Source organism: Pantherophis guttatus, chromosome 2 (assembly GCF_059756535.1).
Source record: "Pantherophis guttatus breed Tessera chromosome 2, ASM5975653v1, whole genome shotgun sequence".
In the NCBI taxonomy this organism is placed as follows: Eukaryota; Metazoa; Chordata; class Lepidosauria; order Squamata; family Colubridae; genus Pantherophis; species Pantherophis guttatus.
The window spans coordinates 261,422,370-261,436,907 of NC_142064.1; the positions used below are offsets into that span (position 1 = coordinate 261,422,370).

The 14,538-nt window shown below is 40.9% G+C and overlaps 1 protein-coding gene across 1 annotated transcript in view; it reads right to left on the reverse strand.

Moving 5' to 3' along the window:
• LOC117667884 (vomeronasal type-2 receptor 26-like) overlaps positions 1-14,538 on the reverse strand; it is a 39,390-nt gene that overhangs the window by 9,660 nt on the left and 15,192 nt on the right. Inside the window, exon 4 of the mRNA XM_087885229.1 lies at positions 368-607. Coding sequence (XP_087741355.1) covers positions 368-607 — 240 coding nt within the window. The remainder of the gene's footprint in view (positions 1-367; positions 608-14,538) is intronic.

The following is a 14,538-nucleotide window of genomic DNA, read 5'->3' on the forward strand; positions in this document are numbered from 1 at the left end:
ATACACTTTTACATTTCTGCTGCATATTTTGCAAGTTTGAAATTCCAAGCAGATTAAAGTTGGAATTGCATTTTTTCAATGTTTAGTAAAATATACTCTTATATACTGGTATGCTGTTACAATAGCAAACAGGTTACAGCACCTCTGCCCAGGCACTGCAGGTTCCCACCATCACAACCTCTCAAACTTTGGTTCCCCAAATAGTGCATATGATCCTCCAATCTGGACAAGGGCATTAGAAGAATCTTACAGTTTCACATATAATTCAGATTTTTGAATCTTCTCCCCCAACTCTTGGTGCCCATCATGGCCATGGGAAATTTAACCCCTTTCAAATGACCAACCAATTATGCCTGGAGAGACCTACCTGTGGGATCTTGTAGGGGTTCAGCAAATTTGAGATATCTATGGACATGACTGCATCAGCCCCTTCAAGAACCACGGGCATGTTCTTCGGCTTTCCACAGCTATAATTTGGAACATTTGCTTCTCCCTTCGAAAGCAGGTCCAGCAAAGCTTCCAAAGTGCCTTTTTGGTTGGAACCGCTGTCATGAATATTGTAGCCCAGAGTGATGTTGGGTAAGATTTGGTGGTTCTGGTTAATCTCCTCCAGGGCAAAAAGGAAGGACAGGGCTTTCCAGTACTCTGTGGAGCTTATTCTGGAAATATAGATACATCACATTTTCATTCTGTATTCCCTCAGGACAGCATATTTGAAGTTTTCTTCTCCTTTTAATACAATAATAATAAATATTTCACAAACCTCTCTTAGTCTAATTTCTGAGGTATTACTTTGACTGATTTAGAGTTCCAATGACATAAATTATAGATATCAAAATATCATTTTGTCTCCTTGCAAATCCATCCAATTGTTCCCAGGCCTTTACCTTCAACACATTACCTTCTCCAAGAAGAAGACCTAGATAGGAGCAGGCTGCGTTTCAGGGAACTTAGTCCCAAGCTTCTTGCGTCAAGTAAACTACGTAAGAACAAGGAATTTCAGAAATATTCCTCCCCATCTTCTCCAGCAGTTAATTTGCTAAAAAACTAAGAAGGGTCACTTAAAACAGCCCTGCCCCTCAGAAGAGACACAAACACACCTGCTCCCTGTTCTGTCTTGTATTTCTATGTTCTTTGCAGACAAAAAAGTATTTCATTCAGTTTCAAAATTTACAGTAGAGTTGCTCCTTGTTCATTCCGAGACAGTCACAGCCCCCAAACATTTGGCTGGAAGAGCAGATTTGGGCAGAAGAAGAGTAAATCATTCATTTAGTATAATCCCACTCTGTGCAAAAACTACATGCAAAGTGGCAAATCTATAGGTGGCATTCAAACCCAGATGCTTAGTTTTGTTCTGACTGAGAGGAAAAAGATCACCTCATTTAGCTTAAATCTACATTTTTTCTCGGGACTTTTGCACGGACTGAGGGCAGTGGTGGGATTAATTTTTTTTTTACTATTGGTTCTTTGGGCATGGTTTGGTGGGCGTGGCAGGGCAGGGCAAGGTTACTGCAAAATCCCCATTTCTTCCCGATCAGCTTGGACTCGGGAGGCAGAGAATAGATGGGTGTGGGGCCAGTCAGAAGTGGTATTTACCGGTTCTCTGAACTACTCAGAATTTCTGCTACCGGTTCTTCAGAACTGGTCAGAACCTGCTGAATACCAAGGGTCAGACTGCCCAATAACAAGATCTCTGTGGCATTTTAAAATTAGGAATATGATGTGCTGCTCCAAGATCAAGGAAGCAACACAGTAAATGTATATGAAAATATTCAGTATTCAGATGTTATTAATCTTTGCATGAAGAGTAAATACAGAATCTTGGGAAGTACACAAGGGATATCCAAGAATCCTTTAACCATGAATTAATTATGGCAGAGACATATGGAACATTTTGGCTAATTTCTTCCCAGATTAATGGACTCTCTACATATATCTTGGTTGTTCCTGTCTGACCATATTTACATGACAATCTCATAGCACAATCTCTCTCTCACAAAAAATGGAGACTGTATCTCTGTAAGACACAGGGACTTACAAGTACAAATTAGTAATGGGAGGCCTGTCGAAGATATATATAGTGCCTTCAATAATTTTGAAATAAGCAATCCCACTGATGAGATAGTCTCCTGGTCTGTACAAATTCAATGGCTTTATTCTTTCTGGCTTCAAATTCAAGGGACATTTCAGTTTCTGCACCCCACAAATTAAATGGGGCAAGAGCAGAAGAAGAGTCTGCAGGATCATAGTTGATATGCCGGTAGAGTCACTTGCTCTTATCAAGTATGTTGAAGAATAACCAAGGGATAAATTAACAGTGGCTTCCCTTGTTCAACCAAGACTTCATACTGAATACGAAAATCAATTCTCAACCCACACATCTTCCCAAGCAATAAATGGCAAAGAAGACATGAAGTCAGCCAGACTTTCCGGCACAAGTTATCAAATCATGTTTTTTTGTAAATCTGTTGTTTACACTGAAGGCAATCACTGGGGGAAAGGACTGGAGGATCAGGAGGACAACCAAGACTTGACTAATTATGATGGAAAACGTCACCCCTCCAAAGCCCAAAACTCTGGGTTGATCTCATGGGCTAAGAAAAAGCTGGAGAAGTTGCTGATGCAATTCTTACAACCACCAACATTTTAGACTCTTATTCTTTAATAGGAATCAGGATCCAGAGAATTTGTTGAAGATATGCAACAATACCGTGACCTTTCCTTCACCAATGGGTTTTAGGAAGCCTTCTAGTGGCCCAGAAGGAAGAACTAAAAGCTAGTGGATCACATCCCCCAGACTTTACCATGAACATTAAAGGCCATTACATCCTTTGGCCTTTGTCTTTTCAAAGTCACATGAAATTCCTCCCTTGGTCACTGTACCCGTGTACAACATTTCACACTGTCCCCATTTAAGGTATTGTCATTAAAATCAAATGTAGCTCTCAATAAAACATCACTTGTCAGCTAAACCCAAACACCTTGCAAATATCACTGCAAAATACAATCGTTGGGTTCCAGGGACCTTTGATATCCTGCTATAGTTTGCTTTTTTGGGGGGGTTCCTTGAACTCAGCAATGTGTAACCATGCTTTCTGCGTTCTACATAGGGCTACACCTGAAGAGCATTTGGAAGCTACAGTTGGAGCAAAGTGCAGTAGCACAGGTAGTTTTGAAGGCTTCAAGAATGGCAAGTGTGACACCCTAGCTCTGTGAGCTGCACTGATTATGTTTTGACCCAGCTCCCCAAACAGGACAAACCCCTCTGAAGTTAACTCAAAGATTCCTTTATTAGGAGTCCTGGAAGTTTCCTCTCAATGCAGGCTAATAAGTCTGACCAGCTGGAAGATGAATAGGTGTCTGCCACATCTATTCATCTCCGCCCCCTGCCTTTTTTCCTCAGAGCTAGGGTGGGGCCTCATTACCAGCAGTAGCTCTTCCTTCCCAAGGATTGGCCCACAGATTTCCATTGGTCTCCTCTTCTCTGTCTTCTGCGCAGCCGCGCGTCAGGCACTGGACCCAGCTGTTCCTCCTCTTCCTCATCAGTCACCTCCAGATCTGGGTGATGTTGACTCTCCATCTGAGGGCTGAGGAATGGCCCAGGCTCTGCCTCTGTCTCTCTCTCTTCCAGCTCCATTCTCTCTTCCCCCTCTCAACTCTCAAGTTGCTTTACTGCTGACCCTGACTTCTATGCCTTCTCTTCCTGTAATTTGAGTGCTTAGAGGGGCTAGCTGCTGATGGGCCACAACAGGTTACCAGTCTGCTTCCTGGTGCAATTTAAGGTCACCTTTAAAGCATTTCATGGTCCAGGTTACTTGAGGGACCATTACAGCTCACTGGGATTGCCCCGTGCCACTCGTGTCAGCACAGGAGGCATGCTATGGGTCCCGTCAGCCCAATTATTCTGGCAGGCGGGGTCCAGGAGGAACAGTTATCTGCTGCTCCTCCATCCTTCTGGAACATCTCCCCCCCCCCATGTGAGGGTGGACCCAAACCTCCTATCTTTTCATAAGGGCCTAAAGATGTGGTTTTGCCAGTCGGCTTGGGGCCCCAGTGGGGGAACAGCACAAAGGAGGTTGATTGAGTAATAACAGATCCTATCCCCTCACTGCACCCCCACCGTCCCCTTGTGTCTTTGGTTTGAATGTTTGTTTTTAACTTTTTATTTCTTAGTTAGATGTAATTGTGAGCCTCCCAGAGTTACCCTATAGTAAGATGGGCAGCCAATACATTTTATGAAGAAATAAACAAATAAACAAATAAATAACTCCACATACTGTACCAGCTATTTTTTTCAGCCATCCCATAATAGGTGGGGGAAAGCTGCCATTCCAAGGTCATGCAGATGAGACTGCATATTAGATATAACTATGGCTAACTCCCCCAGCTGGTCTCACAGGCCATGATTCTCCTGGGGAAGAGCTTCCATCTTGTTGCTCAGTTAAAAGGAAAAAAGGGAGGGGGCTAGAAAGAAGCTTTCACATTGTGGCTTTGGGGGGGGGCACCTCTTCAGAAGCCAGACTGATATTAGGCACTGTTAAGGGGAAGACTTGCTTCTTCAAATCCCAAAAGCAAGTTGGCAGGAAACAGCAGTTAACTATAAATAAGGCATAACTCAGGAAGGCACTTTTTTTTTTAATTTGATTTATATGTCGTCCTTCTCCGGAGACTCAGGGCGGCTTACAATGCGTTAAGCAATAGCCTTCATACTTTTGTATATTTTTTACAAAGTCAGCTTATTGCCCCCACAAACTGAGTCCTCAATTTACCTACCTTAGAAAGGATGGAAGGCTGAGTCAACCTTGAGCCTGGTGAGATTCGAACTTACGAATTGCAGACAGCTGGAGTTAAATTACAATGCATTAGTCTGCTGAGCTATCCAGGCTTTCCAAGATGAGCGGCTCCAAACTCAAGCCAAAGCTCTATAATGCCAGATCAAGGGAGAAATGATGTCGTGATTAGTCAACAAGTTGGGGTCATAAATATAGTATTTTTTGGACCGTAAGACACTCCAAACTATAAGACGCACCTAGCTTTGGGGGATGAAAGCAAGAAAAAGAATCTGCCTCTGCCTCCCAGCAATTTGCCTCCTTGCAGCAAACAGCAAACAGTCTGGTCAGCTTCAGCACAGCCTGACTTAGCATGAGCAGCTGATTGGTGGTTGGATCTGCCTCCGGGAATACCGCCTATCAGCTGTTCCAGGCTGTGTGGCTCACCACTGCCCATCGCTGCCATCCCCACCCATCGCCATCACTGCCACCTATTGCCACCTTCATGCACCCCATTGTTGGCCTCCGTGCGTTCGTGGAATACTGCATCAGTATACTTTCAAAAGGTCTCCTTTCATAGGTCAACCGTATCTCTGTCCATGGGCAGGATTGCTACTAGACTCAAATGATTGTTACCACATGGATCACTGACCAACTTCTTCCCTTTTAAAAGGGAACAACTGGAAGGATGGACTGAAATACATTCTGGAATGACTCTCAAAAGCCCTTTCAGAAGACTGTTGTGTTTGATGACTAGATTTGTGTTCAAGTGTTGTAGTGAGAAGAAAAGACCTTCAAAAAAACACCAAGTTGATCCACTGTGTTAATATTTTTAATGTCCTTGAATGGCTATTACATGGTCATGGACCGCTGGACAATGGATCAACTCAAAATAGTAGTAGAGAAGACAATACAAATCTACAGTTTCTCTGAGCGACTAGTTAAACCAAACTCTTCCCTTTTTTATCTGGAAAGAATCAAGTGTACAATGAAGCCAAGAAATCAGATGTCACAGCACAGAAACATTCATATACATCACAGAACTACATGCAGTCAGATAACAATAGCCAATTTCTCACTAAATATTGACTTTGATTTCTGCAAAATTCCTATTATTTCTTTCCTTTTTTTTTTTTTACATAATTTGTATGTCTATGTGAGTGTGCGTATGTTTATGTGAGATACAATGTAAATCCCAAAGGTGCTTTTTTCAAGAGGCAACTGGACTTTCTGGTTTTTAAGAGACAACTGGACCAGAAATTCCAGTTGCCTCTCTAAAAAAGCACCTTTGGGATAACCATGATCTGGATGACTGAGAATCTCCATAGACGATATCATGTAAAGTTTTCATTCTACCGACCCTTTAAAGAAGAAATTGTATGTAAGTATACAGCAGACAGAATAAGCTTCCCTAAGAAATTATCATTTTTGATCTAAATACTTCTCTTTGGAAACAGAGATAAGGAAATGGGTCTCAGGCTCCTTGCTAGGTTGCACACATTGAAAATCACATTTCTGTTTAGCTTTTGAGAATGAGCTGCTCCTTTTTATTCAAATCAGGTCGAAAAAGAATAATGTAGCACTTGGGGGAAAAGATGCAACCCAGCAGTCCAGCACTGGAGGCCAAGATGGAGAAAACCTGCACAGCTATCATGTACTTGCCCTTGGTGCTGAGGTAGGTGGGCACAAAGGAGATCCAAACGCTGCAGAAGACCAGCATGCTAAAGGTGATCAGCTTGGCTTCATTGAAGGCTCCAGGCAACCTCCGGGCCAGGAAAGCTACCACCAAGCAGACAGCTGCCAGGAAGCCCATATAGCAAAGTGCAGTATAAAACATGATGAATGAGCCTTCGTTGCACTGCAGCACAATCTCTCCTGCCTGGGAATCCATATCTGACTCTGGGAAGGGGGGAGCAGTTCCCAACCAGATAGCGCAGATCATAATTTGGACAATAGAACATGAAAGGACAATTAAGTTCCCTAAAAGCTTCCCCAGCCATTTCCTCACACTATTTCCTGGCTTGGTGGCCAGGAAGGCCAGCACCACCATAATGGTTTTGGCCAAGAGAGAAGAGACAGCCACAGAGAAAATAATGCTGAAGGCTGATTGTCGTAGAAGGCAGGTGGCTCTTCTTGGCTGGCCAATGAAGAGGAAGGAAGACAAGAAGGAAAGCAGGAGGGAAATGAGGAGCAGGTAGGACAGGTCCCGGTTGTTGGCTTTGACAACTGGAGTTCCCATGTGCTTAACAAAGATGCTTAAAACAAAGCCGGTGCTCAAAGAGAAAAGTAAAGCAAAGGAAGTAAGGATGATCCCCAAATCTTCTGTGTAGGATAGGAAGACTATCACCTTAGGAACACACTCATCTCGGTCCTTGTTGGGGTGCTGGTCATCAGGGCATCTCACACACTGTTCAGCATCTGCAAAAAAAAAAAAAAGCATGATTAATTGTTCTGTCAGGAAATTTTTCCTTAGTTCTAAGTTGCTTTTCTCCTTGATTAGTTTCCACCCATTGCTTCTTGTCCTACCCTCGGATGCTTTGGAGAATAGCTTGACTCTCTTTTTTGTGGCAGCCCCTGAGATATTGGAACACTGCTATCAGGCCTCCCCTAGTCCTTCTTTTCATTAAATTAGACATGCCCAGTTCCTGCAACCGTTCATATGTTTTAGCCTCCAGTCCCCTAATCATGTTTGTTACTTTTGTCTGCGCTCTTTCTAGAGTCTCTTATTTACATTGTGGAGATCAAAACTGAATGCAGTATTCCAAGTGTGGCCTTACCAAGGCATTATAAAGTGGTATTAACACCACATGATCTTGATTCTATCCTTCTGTTTATGCAGCCTGTTGGCTTTTTTGGCAGCTGCTACACACTGCTGGCTCATATTTAAATGGTTTTCCACTAGGACGCCAAGATCCCTCTCACAGTTACTACTATTGAGTAAGGTACCGCATATACTGTACCTGTGCATTTTGTTTTTATTGCCTAAATGTAGAACCTTACTTTTTTCACTATTGAATTTCATTTTGTTAGTTAGCTCCCAATGTTCAAGTCTGTCAAGATTTATTTATTTGTTCAACTTGTATGTCGCCTTTCTCCAAAGACCCTATATCTTAAGCCTATCTTCTGGAATGTTGGCTATTCCTGCCAGCTTGGTGTCATCTGCAAATTTGAGTTCCCCATCTATCCCCTCGTCCAAGTCATTGATGAAGATATTGAAGAGTACTGGGCCTAAAACAGAGCCTTGGGATACTCCACTACATACTTCCCTCCATGTAGATGCAGTTCCATTGAGGACTACATGTTGAGTGCGGTTGGTCAGCCAGTTATGATTCATCTGGTGGTGATGCTGTCTAACCCAAAGTTTTCTACTTTATCTAGTAGTAGGTTATGATCTACTTTATCAAATGCCTTACTGAAGTCTAAGTAAATTATATTGACAGTATTCCTCTGGTCCACTAATTTTGTCACTTTGTCAAGGAATGCAGTAAGATTAGTCTGGCATGATCTGTTTTTGACAAACTCATGTTGGGTTTTGGTTATTACAGTATTTTTCAGAGTATAAGACACACTCCCCTCCCCCAAAAGAGGCTGAAAATTTGGGTGTGTCTTATACTTCAAATGTAGCTTTTTCGAAGCTTTTTTCCCAGCCCTTTGCCTGCTTTTCTCATTGCTGCTCCCTCCGATGATCAGCTGTGCTTTGGAAGCTGTTTTTCAGCCCTAATGAGGCACTAGCGGGTGAAGTGATCTTCTGCGCTTTGGCTGCTTTTCTCATTGCTTCTCTCTCCGACAATCAGCTGTGCTTTAGAAGCTGTTTTTTAATCCCCAACCAGGGAATAAAAAGCATGTGCGCGTGCTCAAAACCAGCAAACTAATGTGCTGAAGCTGACCAGACTAAGGACACTAGCCAGATGAACACCTGGTAGGTAGATTTTTTTCCCCCTATTTTCCTCCCCCAAAACTAAGCTGCATCTTATACTCCGGTGCGTCTTATACTCCGAAAACTACGGTACTTTGTTTGCTTCTGGGTGTTCGCTGATTCATTGCCTGATTATCTTTTCCAGAATCTTCCCTGGTATTGAGGTCAGGCTGATAAGTCTGTAGTTTCCGGGATCTTTTTCCCCCCCTTTTTTGAAGATGGGAATTTTGAAGACGAGCTCTTTTCCAGTCCTCTGGCAGTTCCCTGGTGCTCCAGGATCTTTGAAAGATGTAGTTCAGTGATTCGGAGTTCTCGTCTGCCAGTTCCTTCAGAACCTTGGGGTGTAATCCATCCGGTCCTGATGTTTTGAATTCGTCTAGTCTAGACAGGTGTTCATTTACCATTTTCTTCTCTATTTTAACTTGTGTTCCTAATCTGTTTTTTTGTGGTGCTGTTTTTGATAGGTTGGACTGTTTTTTCCCTTTGTGTAAAGACAGATACAAAAAAACGAGTGAAGTAGTTTTGCTTTCTCCCTGTTTCTTGTCACCTTCTAGCCACTTTCTCCCAGCAATGGACCAATTGTTTCCTTGACTTTTTTCTTGTTTTTAACATGTTGGAAGAAGCTTTTTTTGTAATTTTTTTACTTTTGTCACAAGCCTTGGTTCATTGTGGGATTCAACTGCTTTTGATGAACTTTGGTTACATTGAATGTGGGGAATGGCTAAAAGAATTATTTGGAAATATGGGAAAGATATTTTTATTTCACATATTAAGGATTGGATTTATGGCCAGTGTTACTTAGGGAGAATGGGAAGTTTTCCTCACCAAGCTAAAAATGATGAAATCTATTTACAATTTTCTCCAATTTCACAATAGCCTACATCAATTGGATTTCAAATTTTCATCTGCTGTTTAATACTTGATGTACAGATGTCTCTTCCAGGTCATAGTACAGATAATGTAATACTGAAAACAATGTTTACCACTTTTCAATGGAGATTAAATGGAGCAATATTTGCAAACAGAAGGGGTTGTAGAAGTTTGTTTAAAAAGAATGTTATGAATTTATAGTCATGCAGTTTGATTTGGAATGCATGCAAAGTTGCCATGAAAAGTTATTTTATTTTTTTTTCATAGTACGCAGGATGGAAAAGAAAATTCCAAGAAAAAGATGCATATGATACTAGATGAAATTAAGAGGAAAGAGGAGGATTTACAGAAAGCATCAGCAGATTCCACTATTTTATAGCAAATTAAATTTGGAATCAGGAAATATGCATGTTAGACAGTATAAATACTAATAAATCCTTCTGTGGTTTTTATTCAAATCCCTATAAAAGACAAGAAGTTTCCTGGAAAAGATAGAGGAAAAAATATTTTTTATGAAGAGCTAAAAAAAAAAAGAATTTACCGAAACATTCGCAAATTGAGAAACAAAATATAAACAGGGTCACTTCCAACTCTTCTGTCCTGTCCTGTCCTGTCCTGTCCTGTCCGGTCCTGTCCTGTCCTATCCCATCCCATCCCATCCCATCCCATCCCATCCCATCCCATCCCATCCCATTCCATTCATAGCTTTTCTCTCTGGAGTCACCCACCTTCCTGAGTGGAGATGGTCCCTTCTGCACATGGAACACAACTGTAACAGCAAACTGGCTTCATGGGATCCAGCAATCTGACAAACCCAGGCAGACAGCTATCCACACACCGAGACCTTGGCAGAGGCTGAAGGTAAAGAAAAGGAGCATTCAGTGAAATAGGTAGAGTTGATGTCCCTATGAAATATGGCCTAAAACACAAGGACCTAAGAAAACCCCTGGCCCAAGTTATAATTTGCTGAATCTAAACTTAGAGAATTGAAAGAACCACAAATGCATATAGCAAAGAGAACAAAGTGCTTAACCTCTGTGACTCTCTTGTGGGCCTATGACAGAAGGTGCAGTGAAGCAACCATAGAGATGGCTTTTTGAGACTTCTCCCTCACAGCTAGAAAGACAAGTTTTGGTCTTACGTTATTTCCATCCTTTCCTGCCAAAGGGTGGACTGCTCTTCACTTTTCTTATTTACTTTCCTATTTATTTTCTGGATCTGCCATTGCTATTACAAGACACAGAAATATGCAGAATTTAAATAAATTAACTTCCTCACCTCATCAACTTGCACGGCCCTCCTGACTGTATCCTGGTCCATTCTGAACTTGAATGTGCCTTCTGAGCATCCCTCTCTTTCCAGGCTCCCAATGTTCGTTTTGTAAACAGACCAGTTGGGAAACCTCACCCAATATGTGATGTCAAAGTCAGCTGCCAGGTTCCCTTTCTCATCCAAATAGACTCCCTCTAGGGAATTATTGTAATGCTGGGAGATGCGCAGGAAAGGGTGAAGCTAAAATACCAAAGTGAAATGAATCAATGGAAGAAAATAGGAAACAAGATTGAGATCAGGGGTGAAATCCAGCAGGTTCTGACAGGTTCTGGAGAACTGGTAGCGGAAATTTTGAGCAGTTTGGAGAACTGGCAAATACCACCTCTGACTGGCCACAGAGTAGGGTGGGAATGGAGATTTTGCAATATCCTTCTCCCAGGAGTGGGGAGGGAATGGGGATTTTGCAATATCCTTCCCCTGGAGTGGGTGGGAATGGAGATTTTGCAGTATCCTTCCCCTGCCACGCCCACCAAGCCATGTCCACAGAACTGGTAGTAAAAAAATTTGGATTTCACCACTGATTTATTTATTGATTGATTTATTGGTTCGATTTATATGCCGCCCTTCTCCGGAGACTCAGGGCGGCTTACAATGCGTTAAGCAATAGCCTTCATACTTTTGTATATACCTGCTTAGTAGGGCTTTTGGCCCCTCCTAAGCGGTGTTCTTTTTTATACAAAGTCAGCTTATTGCCCCCACAATCTGGGTCCTCATTTTACCTACCTCGGAAGGATGGAAGGCTGAGTCAACCTTGAGCCTGGTGAGATTTGAACTTGCAATAATTGCAGGCAGCTGGTGCTACTTAACAGCACTTTAGTCTGCTGCACCACCAAGACTCAATTTAGATTGAGATCTAAATTTTCCCAATTCCACAGCTGACTTTCCTGAAACTCAGGGCTTGGTCGAGGGACTAAGGACAATTCTCCACAGTTGAGCTGAAGAGCTTCCAATCTAACCTGGATTTGGAATCAATCAATGCTGATCTGGTATTTGTCTCTCTGAAGAGAAGTCAGTTAGAGCTGACTTCTCTTCAGGATTATTAGTGACTGAGCCCAATAGAGACACCTTTGAAGCTGCTGTCAGATAGTTTCAGAATGAAGGACACAAAACTATTTTAGCACACATACAACTGAATATGACATAAAACTGTCTCACTCATGGACTGAGGATTCAATGAAGAGAACATTATGAGAATGGGCAGGAAGAAAATGCTATTAGGTCATATTCTTGTGGTCGCTTAGCTGCAAATTTGGAACAAGTGTGGAAGGTATTGGACAGGAGAAGAAAAAGTCAGCAACTCATTATACTCTCAGTCAGTTCCCTGCATGACTGGTCCTGTCCCTCCCTCTCACCCCAAACTGATATAGTTTTAATTTTCTATACAGAAAGATCATTATATGTCAAGGTGGTAGAAAGGAAAATTAAAAGAAACAGTTATATTCAACATACCAACTGTTCTCCAACTTTCCAAATGATCCACCAAGATACAGTATCTGGCAACAGATTCAGTGACAAAACTGTTAATTGAAACAGGTGGATTGCTTCTTCTAAGACAGGCTACAGAAAGGGAGATTTATCCAAATCAGGTTGCTAAAGGAAATGATTGCATCTCCTCAGTCAGATACTAAAAAAGTACTTATATTAAATTATTTGCAAGCTGCAGGAGCTCTGCCACTTGAAGGTGAATCTGAACACCCTATAATTTCCAATCTTCATACAATCAGATAAAAATGATATTAAATGTAATAATTGGTTTATGCGGGATCTCAAAGAAAGTTCAACAATTCTGAAATGGGAGAGTGGATTCTCCTGTTTAGCAGAAATCTTTGTGATGGAAAAGAAAAGTACCTGCCAAGGCTGCACTCTTTCATCTCCTGACCTGTTTCTATTCTTTGTGGCCCTTCTCTGGGATCGGAGAGAATAGGCCGCATGTAAAGCATGTGCAACGGTCCAGATGGTGTAGTAAATATAGTATCCATTCACGGACAGAATTTTTTCCCTCAACTCTTGAGACACTGGACTCCATTTTTCTTTCTCTGTGCACCTTGTCCAGCCTTTCACAGACAGGGCATGCTTTGAATAGCAACACGAATATACTCGCTCTACAAATCTCTCAGTAAAAGACTCAAGTTGTTCAAAATGATCACAATTAATTTTTTTATTTATGCGACTAAGGAAAGAAAAGATACGGTAGCTTTTGTTCCTGAACTTTGGAATAAGTGTCATTCGCAAGGTGAGGTCCCAAACAGCTGTTATGATCCACACTTTCCCCTCAACATATCCCCACTTCTTCATCAGGAAATATAGTATTTCTGAAAATCCATTTGTGAAGGTTTTAACCTCAGCATGGTAAATTAAGATGTTGACTTTGTTCCATTTATTGAAAAGGCCAACATCCTTCTCCTTATGATCAAAGTTGTCTTCTGAAACGCTTCTTATGAAAACAACACAAATACCATTCTGGTCAAGTATAGGTGTGAAGAGTCTTATAAACTTCTCTCCATCTTCATTATCTGCAGCAAGGAGTCCAATCAACGTCCACTTGAAATACTGGAGGATTTTGAGGATTCCTAGATACTCGTTTGTTTCTGTGGGAAAAGTTGAGTAAAAAAAAGGGAATTGTTTTCTGTCTCTCAAAACCTGGGAAGGAAAATTGTAACGGACCTGAAACAAAGGAAAAATATTAACATTTTCTCTCAGATCAAAACCAAAACGTTGATTACTAAGATTTTGGGCAAAGCTGCTAGACCGCTAAAGTATATTTGTAAATTTAGTGTAAAACTAGATTGACCTTTAACATAAGATTAAATCTAGCCAGATATACCAATTATTGTTCCATGTTCTCTATTGTAGTACAATTTGTTCTTTTGATACAATGCTATTTATACAGTAAAACTACATTCTTAATAGTCTACTATGGAATATTAATTACTATATTAAATATTATAATAATGTTTTAATAAACATTAAAACGAGTAATTTGATGACTTAAGGGAGAAGGAAAAAATGGATATTTTATCAATCTGAATCAGAGTTCTAAATGTCAGTGTTAAGCACAATCAGATATAATGAATATACACTAAAATTAAAAACTGAAGGAACAACATGGATCAAGATATTTGTTTTTTTAGTAATAGTTCAGTCTCAAGATAAATTACTCGCTATTATTGTATTCTTTCCTGAAATATATGCATATGTATTTATGAGTCTCTCTTTGTATACACAGATATAAATATAAAAAACATTAAAAAGCAAAGCTAGCAATTTTGAAAAAAGTAAACTTTAACTGACATTAACCTTTAGCCTCCCCTCCCCTTATAACCAATCTGCTGCATGATATAAATATGGGGATTTTTTTGCTTAAATTTAGTTAAACCTCTGTTCTCGTTCTCTCTCTTGTTTTCTCTCTCTCTCACACACACACACACACACACACACACCCCAATACACACACACGCACACATACATACACAAACACACCCACACGCCCACATACTAGTACATTTCCCATTGTTGCATTTTTTGCAAGTTTGAGTTTCCAAGCATATAAGAGTTGGAGTTGCATTTTTTTCAATGTTTAGTAAAATCTATCTATCTATCTATCTATCTATCTATCTATCTATCTATCTATCTATCTATCTACACACACAC